General features: G+C 41.3%; 1 protein-coding gene across 1 annotated transcript in view; it reads left to right on the top strand.

Moving 5' to 3' along the window:
• lrp1ab (low density lipoprotein receptor-related protein 1Ab) overlaps positions 1–16,845 on the top strand; it is an 89,201-nt gene that overhangs the window by 25,115 nt on the left and 47,241 nt on the right. The window contains exons 3-6 of the mRNA XM_042409705.1: positions 2,784–2,921; positions 10,881–11,000; positions 11,267–11,395; positions 11,509–11,769. Of these exons, the coding sequence (XP_042265639.1) occupies positions 2,784–2,921; positions 10,881–11,000; positions 11,267–11,395; positions 11,509–11,769 (648 nt within the window). The remainder of the gene's footprint in view (positions 1–2,783; positions 2,922–10,880; positions 11,001–11,266; positions 11,396–11,508; positions 11,770–16,845) is intronic.

The following is a 16,845-nucleotide window of genomic DNA, read 5'->3' as shown; positions in this document are numbered from 1 at the left end:
GCAGTTTATTGAATGTAAATCAGGCTAGCTTAGAGGCCGAGGCCGTAGGAGGGCTGCTAATATGCTAGCATCTCCCAGATGGGAGAACTGCTCTCACTCTCTCTAATCCAGATGTATTAGAAGCTAATTCTCTGTTCGAATGTGGCACATTTTCCACACAGGCTGCTGTGGTGGGATCATTATGGAAGCTCTGTGCACTTTAAGGCACTTGTTCTAACTGTGTTACATTTTTTTTTGTTGTATGTGTGGTTAGTAATCTCTTGGATGGTTAGAAGAGACTCAGAGGGAATGCTGGTTTTCTTCAGGGAATGCCGACATGCTGGCAAATGTAATCTCATATAATTCTTTATGCATATCCACACTTTGATTCATTCAATCGTGTGTCTTGTAAGAATACATATTTTATCCAAGCTATTAAGAGAGATGTCTTTTTACTATCCTCTAAGACCTGACAAGTTCCCACATTTTAACTGGATGCACATGACACAAAGACATAACATATTGTATGTCAAGTCAAATCAAGTCAATTATATTTGTATAACACATTCGTCTCAAAGGGTTTTACATCTGTACATCTGTAAAGTACAACATCTTCCATCCTCAGACTCTCAGTTCAGTTAAAGCTCCATATGGATAAAATCGGAAAAACGGGTCAAATAAACTGCATTTTGGCTGCAGAAGCTGCTTAATATTCATACACCAAAAACTTTGTGTATGTGAGATTCTGAAGATGGCATTTGAAGCAGGTTCGCTGCTAAGGCTACACATATTCAGATACAATCCTCTCAAAGCCTCTCCCAGCAGCATACATAACCCGCAGAACACCACAGATCGTTTCCTGTGAAGGAGGTGAACTTTATTTTCTCTGCTCTAGTGTTTTTCTAAAATGGGTCAGCAGATGTTAGAGAGACAGAAAGAGAGAGGGAGAGGTGGAGGAGGAGGAGGAAGAAGACGAAGGAGAAGAAGAAGAAAAACAGCCAAAGCAAACTGTTTGCTCTGCAGTGTGGGCTGGGAGGAGAGATAGAGAGAAGAGTGGGAGACAGTGAAGCCAACAGACTGCATCTACTGTATGTTCTGGTCTAACGCTGGTTAAAAAAAAAAACAACTCTGCTTTTTATGTACCCGAGAAGATCACGTTCTGCCCTCCACACCCCCTCAGATTTAATATATCTTCATCACTTTTTACTTTTGTAATTTTCTCATGTTTTCCCTTCAGTAAATGATTTGCATACCACATTTCATAATGTTACTTTGCCATACTGTTCATATTGAAGGCATACACAGAAACTCTGTGTGTGCACATATGCAGCATGTGCATAATATTTGACTCTCTGTCTGGAACAGGATTTACTTTCTCATGTGCTGAGAATGATGATGATGATGATTACACAAGGATGTAGTGAAGATTGTTATCTAAAATGGCTTTGCGTTTTAATGCTGACTGATGATACTACCATCCCCACAACAAGAGAGAAATTAATTGAAAAACCTGAAACCTACCGCAGAGAAAGTTTACAGTAAATATGGGCTCTGATGAAGATCAGCAGTAAATTGACTTTGGGTCCCTGGTAGATAGGCACTGTAATAGGTAAACTCATTTGATGTTATCTGTTTCCTGGGAAGTGAAACACTCAAATAGACTAACCATTTGCGACCTCATTCAGGGAGAGAAATTAAGTTTTTGAAGCTGCCCTCTTGTTTGTATAGAGTTGAGCCTTTGCTCAGTTACTCAAATACAAGTCTTGGAGGTCCACTTACTAAATTTCCACCACATCAAAGGTCTAGTAAGGGTGCCTTATGATGATATTTCAGTATAAAGCTCCAGAACTATGGCCATGATCAGCATTTCTGTATTAATGGGACAAGTGAAACCTTCATTTATTTGTCAGGGACCAAAAAAACATTCATCTCATACTAGGAGAAGAGACATATTGTACCAGATTTAGCTACTAGCTCATTTCCACCTTCACTCCCTGGTTGTTGCTATTACCTGCAGGGGTGTTTTACCTTACCACTCTTCATTATGGCCACTGTCATTGCAAATCAAGCAACACATATTTCACAGTCCATTCATCCTTGAATGCACTGTTTTTTTGTCCGTCTATTGAGTATGTATGCTCAACTTGGTCAAAGCTTTGCTTGGTGTGAGGGCCGCCACACCCAATACAGAGCTCCCATCACTATATGCTTTAATTATGCACATTATGATCCAGTTGTTTATTCACTTAGCTTGACTAAACGTAAGGGTCACATCATAAACTAACAACTGGTTCAAGTGATGGAGGAGAAGAGTACAAATAAAGAAAGGAAGCAAGTTTAAGACATGTTTGGAACTAATCCCTATATTATCTGTCCACCCACTGTATACTAATGATAGAACTTACATCGAGGACCATTTGAGAATTACAAGGTTTCACCTATTATCATTCAGGTAATACAATGAACTAAGAATGTGGAGTCAAAAGAAGGCTAGAAAACACCAAGACTGCAACTGCCCACAGCTGTGTAAGACAAATGAAAAGCGAGAAGATAAGAATGACAACACTTATGTATAATATATTGATATAATATAATATAATATAATATAATATATTGAATAGTTTTATCAAGCCTCATTAAATGAGATGCACCAAATTTGAAACAATTTTAACAAGCATCAAGCTAATGTTGCATTTAAATTGGTTCATTTTAGCACTGTATAAAAGTTATTTGTTGGAGGTTGACTCCATAAATATGTTGCTTTGTCCTGCTGTTTCCTTAGATGTGTTTTGCTTGTTTTCCAGGTTCACACAACAGGGTGAACCAGTGTCCTGTCAATGAACATGGGTGCCTGGACCTGGACATGTGTATCCATATGAGCAAACTGTGTGACGGAGTCCCTGACTGCTCTGATGGCTGGGATGAGGGGCCTCACTGCAGAGGTAAGAAACACACATAAGCATGCACTTTGCACTTCCATTTTCTGCAAAACACACCCGGAACAGATAACATCATCATTTTCTCTATCTCCTCTGTCGCACAGAGACAAGAGTGTTGCCCTTTCTTGTGGGTCATAAATGACCAGCCAGATTCTGTTCTACAGAAAACTGCCATCTCCTTGTCTTCCTATCCAAAACTATAATCTCTATCCAGTAATCTCCTCTATTAAGCCCTTTAATGAGCTGGCCTGCTTTGGCTTGTGCGATTACAATGGAATTCCTCTTTCTGGGGAAAAAAGTCATTAATTTATCAATCAGCTCAACTATGAGGCTGTTTCCTCAATCCCTGCGGGAAAGATGAGCATTCAGCATGTATGCAGCTGAAGAAGAATCCCATCAAATCCTCTACTATTAATTAGAGACGATAGAAGAATGAGAGATGGAACATATTGGGTCCATAGTGTCTGTCTTTGTTGCAGCAGACAAAGGAGCAAACACAGTGGCTGCCTACAGAGGATTGCCTCTTTATTCAGCGAGGCAGTCCTCAGATATAGCTGTCTGAAGCTCTGCCTGTTTGTAGCTGCAATAACTCACGTTTTGTTACATGTGTGGTTTTAATTTCTGCTGTGCTGTACTCGTCATGCACTGTTATTCAACGTCAATATCCCTTTCCTGGAAAGTGATATCACTTGATCAAACATTTACAATCAACACCAAATTCTCAGTGGACGAAAGTCCTGGTACAACAGTTGGTCTGCCAAGTTCTCAAACAATGTCTGTAATCTTGGATCACCTGATCTCTTCTGTTCATTTTCAAGTATTAATCAAAGCTTCTGTTGTCTCTGCTAGCACCTGCAATGGTAAAACTGAGTAATTGCAGGTTAATTGGTCTCTTAATTTATTTAATTTGTTGTCACTTACTAATCATTGCAAAAAAGCTTGATGAATTAGTCAGAGCATTTAAAAAATAATCAGGTTTGTCCAGAAGGGCAGGAGCTCTGTTGTGCGGCACAGAGAGGACAGTTGTACAGAGTCAGTGTGCAAGTGGGTGTGAGTGATAGTATCCCACACACTAGTCATCACTGCCAGAAAAGCCTTTACACAACGCAGCGATGATGTCATCTAGTCACAACATGCACTGTCTGTTGAGCACACAAGTTCAGCTGTCCTCAGTAAGGCAGTGGTCAACACACACCTACTGTATATGTTCATGTTCTTGTAATGCATGTATGCACTCACATGTGAACCCAAACATACAGTCACACAGTCACATTCCTGTAAATACACACCCAAACACAACCATTAACCTCCCCCCCCCCCCCACACACACACACACACCCCAGCAGTGTCTCCAGAACCTGGCAATGCTGTTTGTGAGCCCCCCCCACCCCCTTCTTTTCAGGGAAACGCCTGGCCTTTCACAACCATCCTAGTGTTTGCTTGTACAAACTGCCGGGTTGTGCAAGGCTGAGCACTGATGTCTGAAAGCACACTTTGTCAGTCAGCGTGTCCAAGTTGTAGCCAAAGTTGTTGACAAGAGTTGTTAGAAAGGGGAGTGTAGCAAGGTAGGTCAGGCAGGAATTTTATCTCACTAAAATAAATTTTGTCCACATTTTCATAGTGTGTGGCAACAAGGTTTGAGATTAGTTTTGGCGTGGTTTGTGTGTAGGAATGAAAGCAGGGAGTAACCAGGTGGACTCAGCGCTGCAGAGATGGGTGGTGAGGTTGATACTGGAAGAGTCAGATAGAACATTTAATCTGACTCATGATTTGTGGTTTTACACTTTGCAAAAGCCAAACCGCATCAGAACATGTAGAAATTGTTACGCTGCCAATGGGAATGAAAATGTTGTGGCAAAAGGCCCTGAAAAATCTCCCTGTCATGGATGGGGTCCTACATCTTTACACTGTTTTTGCCCAAGATTAAAACTATTTCAAGTATTTCACATGAGAGATTTGTGTTTCGTGTGTGCTCTCCTCGGTGGAGTGAAAGTGGGTGATTGAAGTGTTGGAAAATGTGATGTTTGCCATTTCTGTGCAAAAATCAGAATATTATTATATAACTAAATATTATTTAGTCATAATTGTTACATATTTCAGTTGCTTAAGAACGCCATTTCAAAAGAACATTCACTGTCTCGTATGTATCGGAGGAACTGGACCTTGGTGCCCTGCTCAAGAGCACATCAAAGGCATATATTTAGAATGTTTTCAAATGTGGTTTAGTGACCCAAACCAGTGATGTACTAGTCTCAAGCTTGTTTGTCTAACTTCATATCTTTGGTCAAAACGTGAAATTTAGTTCCAGGCCTGTAGTTAAAAGGCCTTTTTAACTAAATGAAGCCCTTATAGACAATTGGCAGTTATGTTGTTTTTCTGTCATATGGGTGAAAGTTGAGTCTATTCATTGATCTGCAGGCCTGCATTTGTGCTTTGTCTGTCATTTTGTGGGTGATGGGGCCTCTCAAGGGGGGGGCCAAGGCCTTAAACCTGCTTTCCTCAGAAGTGACTGATTGATAGGGAAGAGAAAATGGGGTCATGGCAGTACTCTTGAGAGCTTTTGCCTTTTCCTCGCTGTCTCAAAGGGAACCCTGATTATTGTAGTGGCCTGATGCGATTGTTTATGCATTCATTGTCCTTCATGTCCAACTAACTGTGGAATGAGAATCGGTCATAGGCTACTTGAGGCTGCCTGTGGAAAGGCCACGTTTTCATCTTTATTCATGAGTGGGTCTTGACCTTAATGAGTTTATTGGCTGCAGTTAGGGTTGTCGTGCATGACAAGACCTGTTTTACTGCCAGTCTTTTGACAGTCTTTGGCCATCGCTATATGTAGAGACAATACAGTGCTGTATTTCTTGAGTCATAATGGGCTGGAGATTGGAGAAAATCTGAGTGTTTACTTTCTTAGGGGAGTTCCAGCGTGTGTTTGGGAATGTTTTGTGTCACGGTGTATGTTCTTCGTGTGTGTATTTGTTCATTTCTGTTTGAAGTGTAAGTTTCGATTTAGACGTCTGGGGCAGCGTGCTGCCACTGTTTGGGATCACAATAGCTACTGTTTGCTCATTACTCAAATTGCTGCCCTGCCAGTGTTTGCATATGGTTACTTTGCCCTCTTTGACTATGCAGCTGCAAACTACTGGCGATAAATATACTTTAATGTTCTCAGTTGCTGAGCCTTCATGCCTACCCCTCTCCCATGCACACACATATACCTGGATATATCATATTGTCATCTCCCTTAAGTCCGGTTAACTGGATGGAGCAGCTGAATAGCCTTGAATAGTGCTAAATATTTGTGTTAAAATGATGACTATGAAATGCCATACTTCCATAAGTGTTGGTTGACTAGCTTTGTCCATATTTTACATACTTTATTATGTACAATGCTAGAATGCAAATTAATAATGTGTATCAATACACATTATGTACAGTAGACCCAGATGGACCCTACACAATAAAAAGTTTTCGAGACTTGTTGTTGTCATAGAGACAACCTGATATGGGGACATTTTATGGACAAAATGAGGAACCAAAAGTGGGATGAGCAGCTCACACCAGCAAATGCAAATACATACTTAGAGCATGTTGGGAATACATATACTTAATGTATGCAGAGTACTAACTAGAACTCTAATGATTAGTCGCTCAACAGAAAGTTAATCTGCAACTATTTTGATAACCATCAATCATTTAAATCCTTTTTGAAACAAAAACATCAAACATTTTCTGGTTCCAGCTTATCCAGTATGAAGATTTGCACTAAGTCTTTCTCTGTTTTATATCCTTGTAAATTGAATATCTTTGGGTTTTGAGCTTTCTGGATTTTTCACTATTTTCTAACATTTTATAGACTAAACAATTGATTGAAAATTGGCAGATTAATTGATAATTAAAATAATCATCAGTTGCAGCCCTACTGCTAATAATTCAGTCTAAGAAGTAGAAATCATGTAAAATGATGGAGCGGTGAAACAGTAGGCTCCTGTCAGCCGTATGTAAAGGACAGGGGCATGTATAGACCTGTTTCCAGACAGTGAAGACACAAAGGTAGGAATGTCCTGGGATTCACCTGTCTTTAACATGTCATACACTGGAATAGCCTGTTTTATACAGTGAGTGTTTGGTTGAATTTTGGCTTTCAATTACAGGCCAAGCCCACAGGATATCGACATGGAGAGAGGCTTTATTATTATTATTTTTTGATGGATAGATGAGCTGATTTTTTTAAGGAGTGACATTTATGAAACCATTCAGTCGTGACAGTTCTGTTGTGTAACTACAGTCGTGACCCCAACACCAACCCACCCGGTGTCTGTCTCACTCAACCTGTGTCACCCTGTTGAACCTGGGCTGTCAACCCGAGGATTGGATTTTAGAGGAAAATGTCAACTTTCATACATTTCCTCATGGGCCGGCTGTGGACGGAGTCCAAGAGTAGTTCTTGTCCCTCTTTCTTTGTGTCCCTGTCACCTCTCTTTATGTTCATTTTTTCACTGTACCTCATTGTTTCTCCTGTTCACACTAATTATCCCTTTGCCATTTCTTTTTGTGCGTATCTTAGCAATGCTGCCTCTCTAGTGACAATGTTTCCACCAATAGGAGCCTTTTAAGCTGAAGAACCCGTCGCATAAGAACAGGACCAGTTCCAAACAATTGTTCAGAATACACACGTCAGCAAAGTCTTGTTGCAACCCTGCACTGAGGAGGTCGCAACTTCAGTGGGATGCATCTGGAACTCATCCTGTTGTTATCGTACATGTCTGATATGTTTAATCACAACAGTATTTATGATTTAGAAATGCAAGTTTTCTTCTGATGAAAATCAGTCTAGTGGGCCTTTTAGTAAACTGCTTCATACTCTCACTTCATGCTTCCCCTTACAGAGCTATAGCTTAGTGAAATTGAGGGTTGCCATCCATGCAGTAACAGGATCAGTGGCTTTGGCATGCTTGTTTAAGACTGAAGGCCTCCACTGTGTCTCTGTGTGATTTGTTTGCTTCGTTCATTAACCCCTGGTCAAACGTCTGACACGCTGCTGTTGCTGTTTGCTTGGAACTGGAACTTTTTTTACCCGCTCCATATCCTGAAGCCATATATGCATCCGTCTCCACCTGTTTGCACTGCCTTCCTCTTCTGACTCTTCATCCTCTTTTCTTTTCCTCTCCATTCCTCTGTTCTCCAGTTGTTTTCTGTTTTTCTTCTTGAATTCTCTGTCTCCATTTCTCTCCCTTCCTCTCTTCTCTCTGCCATTGTATAACTACAAATGTTGTCTGAGGCTAAAACAAGCAAAAAGACTCAAACTTTTGACACTCAAATAAAAAATACTTCCAAGTAGCTCTTAAGCAATATTTTCCTTCTTTTACCTTTGCAATGCATTTAAGCCTGTAGTAGAAGTCGGGCAAGGCAATAAATATTATCAATATTATAATTTATTTTCACATCATAATTAATAATAATAATTCTATCAAAAGTTTAATGTGTAAAGAAATTATAATACATTTAAACAAAATCTTAAATTTGACAGCATTGATTATTTGTAAAAATTTAAGTATTTCTTGTAAAATTTATTTAAAAATGGATGAACATGAGTTCAACTTTTTTACTATGTGATTTTAAATACTTTGCATGTACCTCGCATGTTGATATTGAGATAATGCTGTGGTAATATTCATTTTTTCCACATCACCACCCATTGCTACACACTCAGGTACAAAATGACCCTGGACGGAGGTGCAGTTTCAGGTTATTTCAGCACTCTAGTTGCCTGTGGTCTCTCACAGTGTGAGGCTCGGTGAATGGATTCGATATGGGCCACAGTGTTTGCTGGGGGACTCTTCCTTTCAGTGGGGCCACAACAAAAGGACCATTGTGACCCAGAGTGCCACAGGCTTTGTATAACGAGGGCCCTTCACTGGTGCAATCTCTGCTCTTCATAGCCATACGATCACTAGCTACTGTATGTGCTCTCTGTCTATAGCCATTCACTGCTTTTTGTTGGACGCTGAGGTAAATTTCATTGTGCTAGTGGAAACGTCTTTTTTTCTGTTTACTTATTTACAGTTTTGTCATGTGGGTGTTTACACTTAGTAAATGATTATATGGGAAGGCTATGGGCACTGTCCTGGAGCCAGGGGTTAATGCACTGGAGGACTTAAGCATGAGAATACAGACGTGTTATATTTCACGTCAGCACAAATCTTAATTCAGAGATAAAAACGTGCAGAAATGGAGAAAGGAAGTTGCACTTGTGTGTGTGCCATAGTGACAGAGATGTTAAGAGACAAAGAGAATGCTGTTCAATAAAAGAGTGCTCATCATGATCAAGATAATATCTGTCCCACTGCCCTCAAACAATTTCCTCCACAAGTTGATCTTTGTGGTTTCATACACTGGTTTATTGAACTCTGGGGCAGGACCCACCCAGAGTGGGTCGCAGGCCTGTTCTTAGTGGATGCACACATGACCTAAGTAGGGAAATATTTAAGCCTTGATATTTGAGGTTTAAAGCTCATTAGAGCTGTCTGCAATATTGTTTGTGTTGCAAAATCAGGTGTGAGAAACTGACTACTGACATTAATATTGAGAGCAGAGGGGACATCATCACTTCCATTCACAACAGACATCCTATCCTATTCATCTCCTAACCTGGACACACATTTGCATGCACACGCACATCCTACAGAGAACATGATGAGGGGATATGTGGATGCCCCTTTCATTTCCTGCCAAAAGGATGTGTCCTTGAGTTCCCTCTGGGGGCGGGAAAGAAGGGGGGCCTCTAACGTGTGCGCATTCAAATCACCTCGTCTGTCACGTGCTCAGATGAATACACATGCATGCACGTGTGCCACCCCCCACTCTCTCACTCACACACACACACACACACACACACACACACACACACACACACACACACACACACACACACACACACACACACACACACACGTTGTCCTAGGTCACTTTTGGGGACAATACATAGACTTAGATTAATTTCCTGGAGATTTACCCCTAACCCTAACCCTAATGCACATACAACCACAATCCTAATCTCCTAGTGGACATGTGATAGGATATGACAGACAGGCTCTGTTAAAATTGCATTGTGATTATAAAGATTAGAAAGCTGATCTGCACACAAACCTGATCAGAGAAACAATTACTTTAAGGCCCCATGAAACAGAAGTGAGAGTGCCTTTAGCTTCTGTACTAGGACGCATTTCCCTGTGAAGTGGAATATTTGAGTGGTGTACAGGTACAAAAGGGATTTAAATCAAATCATTCACATTTGATTGGACCACTAAAAAGTGGCTTAGAGTTTAGCGTGATACGGAGCTACAGAGGATTGTTGACTCCACACACACCTCCCTCATCTGTTGTTAGATCAGGAGGAGGACAAGGGAGAGATGAATTAGTAAGACCTTAACCACATTATTTTGGAAATGAAAACAAAGTTTTTGCCCACTGGTATCCAAACACACACTCTTCCTATCTCTCTCCATATTGCTCTGTTAGCTACTACAACCCACAAACAGTCAAACAAGTGTGGTTTTATATGACCAGTGTGGTTGGCTACTCACCCAAAGTCACATTTGATTGCATGAACTTTTGTAAATGCCCCTGAGTGCAGGATGAGTCATCTAACATTTGAAACCGTTTTTACCGTTGAAACGTTTTACAGGAAGAGAAAAGACAGGGATTTTGATGTAAAAATACTCTGATACAGATTTTTTGACATATATTTAGCATATATCAAGATATAAATGAACAATTAACACAGGGACATGGGATTAAAACAGGGAACATGTATTTTTCATTTCATGGGGCCTTTAAACAGGCTTCATTTAGCCTCCATTGTTATCCAGGATAGTCAGCCCTCAAAATCGAGGCCTCTGAAGTACATGTTAACCTCCACAATGTTTAATGTTCTCTGTATCTCTATTTTTCTCTCTGTTTCAGAGCAAGCACCAGCCTGTGTCTCTCATGGGTGCCACTTTCACTGTGCTGTGACTCATGATGGGCCTAAGTGCTACTGTAGCAACGGCTATGAGGTCGCCGCAGATGGAAAGGCATGTAAAGGTGAGTGGGTGATTTGGCACATTTATTCTAACCTCGCCAAAGTAAAACTAAACTATCATCTGATTACTGCTTGCTGACTAGAATTTGCATGAGGCAGCATGGAGAGAAGATTAGAAATCTTTGTTAATTAAACCACTTGCCTCGAGGTAGAAGAAATTTTGTGAAGTATACTAATGCATCAAGATGTGCAATGATACTGTACAACCTAAACATATTTCATCACTGACTGTGTCTGTTAATGCACTGTTGTGTTCTTCTCCTGGTAGATTTCAATGAGTGCAATGTTTATGGCACCTGCAGTCAGACATGCACAAACACTGAGGGCTCCTACACCTGCAGCTGTGTGGAGGGCTACCTGCTGCAGCCAGACAACCGCTCCTGCAAAGCCAAAAATGGTGAGAATACACACACAAACAGGGCAGCAGAAGACCCTTTTATGTCCTCTCTCCCTCATGTTGTCCTCTTTTTCCCCTTCCCTCCGCTGTGCCTACCTGATCTCCATCCCCAGAGCCCGTGGATCGTCTGCCTATGCTGCTGATCGCTAACCTCCATGACATCCGCTGCACCTCTCTGGGTGGCTCCACCTCCCGGCTGCCCTCCATTGCCACCAAGCAGACTATGGCTATGGACTTCATCTATGCTGAGGAGACCGTCTGCTGGATAGATGTTGGTGACACCCCTGCAGCCACACAGCTGAAGTGTGCCAGTATCCCTGACCTCAAGACTGTCACTAACATCCGCACCATCAACATCTCCATCACCCTGCACCGTGAGTAATAGTTTAATTGACAAAAATGAGGGAAATCACTTCTAACTGTAACAGAAATTAATCAGCTTTTTGTTTCTATAAGAGGTATTCACATTATTTTCTGCTTTAGTAACCTACTTTGTAGCTTGATTTATGTACTTTATGTATATGACTATTCAGAAGCTTGGAAGTGAATAATGAATAATGAATTCTACTGCTCTTGTTTTATGCATTTCAGTGTAATCAGTTGTATCCCACCTCCTGTCATTGATTTTTGATATGATGACATTTGGCATTAGGTTTTCCCATAAAAGTCCTGTCTGCCTTCACAAATCCTCCCAAATACAGAATGTTCTGGATGGTCTTGGAGAAGATAGCGTATGTTTGGGTGTGCGTAGGAGGACACAGTACAGACTACAACTGATAAACAATGACAAGTGAAATGTCTAGCCTGTAGAGGGAATGTCCTCCTAGCCATAGGCTTTGTCTTAACTCACAGACTCTCATCTATTGGGTAACATCCAGACACACACACAGACTAACATACACAGCATGTGGACACTTCCCTTTGAGAGACTTACTCATATAATGCTAACATGAATTATTTCTGATTATGAGCCTGACAGGGTTTGTTTTTATTTGCCTGGCTGACAGAGCCGTTACTCTCTAAGAATGGGGGCAGAAATGTAGACAAAACATGAAAGCAAGGGTGTGGGTTTGTGCGTGCGTGTGTGCGCATGGGAAGCGTTCCCTTGAGAATGAGCCCTAGGCATAGAACAGCAGACGTGAAGAAAACAAGTGGAGAAGCTGGGTGTGTAGACCCTGAAATGTGGGACACGAAACCTGTGACATGATTAGAGTTGCCTTGGCTCATATCCACTTCAAATGAAGCTTGTGTAACTGCTGTCACTGCTGACAGCAGCGGCAGAGGCGAGGTTTGGAGACTCAGTGAACCCTGGCGTCCTAAAATGCGTTTTTTACAGTTGATTCACTGCACTCTCATGAGTGGCCCATATCCCACCTTGCCCTCGTTGTTGTTGGCTCGCTGCTGTGGCTTTTTGATTCACCACTCCGTTAAGTGGTCTGATACATAGGGGCAAGGGGTGGAAGTGAGAGGGACTCTGAGAGAAAGATAGAAGCAAAAGGGACACGGGAATAATAAAATAAGAGGGAAAGAGGGAAGGTAGTGATTTGCTGTACCCTGGAGGTGTGTGTGTGTCTGTATGCGAGTGGTCATGCAGATGGTATTTACATTCCTCCGTTGGGTTATGTCAGCCTGAACAGCCCCTACATTCCTCCAGCAGTCTCAGGTCCTGTCCAGTCAGGTCACTTAAACACACTCTTAGCTGAGGCTCAGACACACACACACACACACAGACAGCGACTTAAATACCTTTGACTCATGCACCCAGTACTTAGTGACACATTACCTTTTATGAATTGAGATTTAAGATTTTTTGGCTTATTTCTGTGTACTGTCCCATTTGTGTATATAGAATTTGAATAGCTTGCATCGTACCTTTGTACATCTTAACTCAACCTGTAAATAAGAGTCTCTTTCTAAATTTAGTTGCTGTATTATTTTCATTAAGCTGTTGCAGTTGCTAAATGTATCATCTTTATTACTCTTTTTCTCTCTTTGATGCTGCAATAAGCTTATTTCAGTAAAACCAGAATTTAGATTCTATCTAATATAATGTCGATATCAGAAAGTGCTGTTTGGAAAAAACAATTAGATGACTTTCCATTAAATTTAGGAGATGACTTTGCAGTGAGCTATGTCTGAGACATATTATCAGTTGATTTTCCTCTGTGCTGTAATGTGCAGTCAGGGTTTTCCCAAGATGAGAAGACTGATAGCACTCTCATGTCTGTACATTTGGTCGGGACCAGTAACTTCCAGTAGTCTCTGGTGGTTACCTGGCAACTGGTCCGTACCAAGAAATAGTCTGACACATTTGTCATCTTTACACTTTTTGTGTGTGTGGATTAAAAAAAATGAGATATAACATGTTAATCAGTAAACTTGAGGTGTTGGTAGGTGGATTTATTACCTTTGGAAACTGACAGCAATTTCCCATTTCCAGTCTTTGTGCTAAGCCAAGTTAGCCAGCTGCTGGTGGTAGCTTCATATTTAGCATGTAAACATGAGGGTTCTACTGGTTTTAATCTTCTCATCTAACTCGTGTCAAAAAAGCAAAAAAATATACCTCCCAAAATGTAGAGCCTTTTGTTAGCTAAATGTTGGCGTACCTCCACTAAAAAACCCTGTGGGGAAACCTGGGCAATGTGGGTCCATTCAGGTCTGTTAGTGGGTTTTGGCTGTCCTAAGTCACTCAGGGAGCAAATGAGCAAGAGGCTCTCTTTGCACTTTGGCTATGACTCCACATTTTTCTTTGTTACATCAGTCTGGGCTGTCAGATGCAATAAGACAGCAAAAACCCTCCCTAAATTGTGACCTGTTGTGGACCTCAGCTGAGTCAAGAGGCCACTCAGTGTATATACTGTTTCCCTCATTGTCTTTTGCTTTAAAATGTTTGACCCGTGTGAATTTAGCATCCTTCATGATTAATCCATATGCCTTTTCTTTGCTTGAAAGTAAACTTTCAAAAGAAGTATAATTGGCATCAACATCAGCTCTTTGTCAGTTCTATTCAGTGTTTTATAACAAGAAGGGCTCAGGTGCACTCCTAAAGGTATGGTGGACAGACTTGGTGATGCATTAGACGGATATGGATGGAGCTGTGGAGGCAGGGGCTTTGGAGCAGGGTTCACACAAACAAGGTGATTTATAGCTTCTGTGAGCTTTAGAGAGCAGGGCAGATAAGTAGGCAAAGGTTCCAGATGTGGCCTGCTCTAGCTGCATGTGTGATTCCCGGACTGGGAAGATAAAAGGGGAGCAGATTCTACCCAATTCCATCCTCTCCACCCTTTGAGCAGAACTCCACAGCAGGGACCAGCACATTACCCTTTGTCCCTCTGTCCGTCATTCAGTCCTCCTACCACTCTCTTCCTATCCTTTGTTCTTAAGGCATCTTTTTTTCAGAATATATCAGTGCATAGAAAGTCTTTGTAAATAGGTGTCAAGTTCTGATTGTAAAGTTATAGTTTCAGGGGGGAGAATTATTTAAAACATCTTGTCTTGTAAAAATCTGAATGGCATTCTTCTTTTTCACTAGATGTTAATATACTTCTAGTTAAAACAAAGCCTTCCCATGTCCTACAATATTCTCTCAGCCACATCCAAAGAGCACATCCCATCCTACCTAAAGGACCTTGTCCAATATCTCTTATTCTCTTTTTCTTTTTTTCTTTTCTTTGTCATGGGTAGAATCATGTCAGGCTTTCCTATCCAACCAGTAACCTATGTTTCTCACTTTCCGCAGTGGGGGATTTGCCAGTGGCATGTCTGTTAGGAATTATAGCCTTTTAAATAGAGGTCATATGTCAGGTTCTTATGGAAAATCATAATCGCTGAACTCCATAACTGTGCTCTTCAGAGGTCAGAGAGGTTTTTGTGCAGATTAATAGGATCTTCTCAGCACAGGGGGGGATTATGGGAGCAGCATGATGACGAGTCTTTTCTCCTTTGCACCAACATGTAAATAGAGGAATATTTGTGCTGACATGTAAATAGAGGAAATCACATTCAAGTACAAATTCTGTAGTGGTCCTCTAGAATCTAGGCGCCAGTGTGTGACTAGTTTGAAGGACTAAATAGGCTGTTGCCCTGTATGTGATAACTTATGCTACTTGGGTGGAAAGTGCGTTTGTTGTTACCAGTAAGACCCCCTTGGTTTGTAAAGTTTTTCTTCAGAGTAGTGTGAGCTGGTAGGTGTTAAGGGCAGGAAGTGACAAGGGTTGCAAGGTCAGGGTGGTTAGATGAGGAGAAAGGGAGGAGTTCATTCAGTTTCCCAGCAAGCGTTTCACTTACCAGAAGCTGAATAAGTGAGAATGTCAACAGACTGACTGGCTCTCTGGATAGGGGGTCCACTAGTTGTAGGTTGTTACACAACCCAATAGTCCCCAGGTTGCATAACAGGCTCTCTACTCTGTATATGAGTCTAATCAATGCCTTGTGCAGCCAGACTTCCAGCTGGAATTCTTTAGAAGAGTATGGGTTTAGAACTGATACCAATGGGAGTATCACTATCCCTCGTAGCTCCATGACAAACGTTGCCCGTTGTCAGAATCTTTGTTCTGATCTTATGAAACATCTTGGACTGCTTTGTACTCCCTCCCTCTGGTGTTTTGAGTATTTTTTTATTAGCTCATGTATTTACAGTTACCTCCCTTTTAGAGATGAGATGGCCACTACCATTGCAGACTGTCAATAAATTACTTCCAGCTTGGATATGTACCAGAACTTGATATAAATTTATTTAACCAGCAGTATCTTTCAATCTTTCTTTCCCAACCACAGCTGCAACCCCAGCCCCATGGTTGCTTATTTTCTCCTCAACTCTGCTTATATTGTATACCAAGCATAGTGTAAGTCCCATGTGGGGCAGGTCTTTTGAAGCTCTGTATGTTTGTTAGGTAGGGTGGGCGGTTTTTACATTGGGGCCAGATGTGTGTATGTTCTGTTGTGGAAATTGCTTTGGCTCTGAGCAGCATGATTGCCATTGTTGGGGAATCCAGTGCAGATGTTTTCTTTTATGAATGGTCAAAGCCTTTGTCAGGCTCACTGTCGATGGTATTATACCCCTGTGACACCATCAAAGTTGTCCCTTGGATTAACTGGACAGATAACTATGGTCATTTTGATACTGTATGTGTGAGTAGTGAGCCTATGTGCATGTGTAGTGCTCTGCTTTGAAAGGAAGCATGGTGGCAGCTGTTAAAACACAAAACTGTATGGGAGGCAGTGCATCTTAAAGTTCCCTCCCTGCCCACAGCTGGGTCTCCCTGTAGTCTGGGAGTTGCGCAGCCTCTCTCATACAGGACAGAGTTTTCAGAAACCGTTTCCAGTGCCAATGTAGCACTTTACACATCCATAGCTGAGACAAAGTCTCAATCTGTAAAGGTTCCTCTTTCTATCTCTTACTAGTTTGACTTTGTAAGCAAAATGTTACAGAGTTACAAAATGTCAGGTCC

The sequence above is a fragment of the Thunnus maccoyii genome, chromosome 4, assembly GCF_910596095.1.
Source record: "Thunnus maccoyii chromosome 4, fThuMac1.1, whole genome shotgun sequence".
NCBI lineage: Eukaryota > Metazoa > Chordata > Actinopteri > Scombriformes > Scombridae > Thunnus > Thunnus maccoyii.
This window is presented reverse-complemented; position numbering and strand designations above follow the sequence as displayed.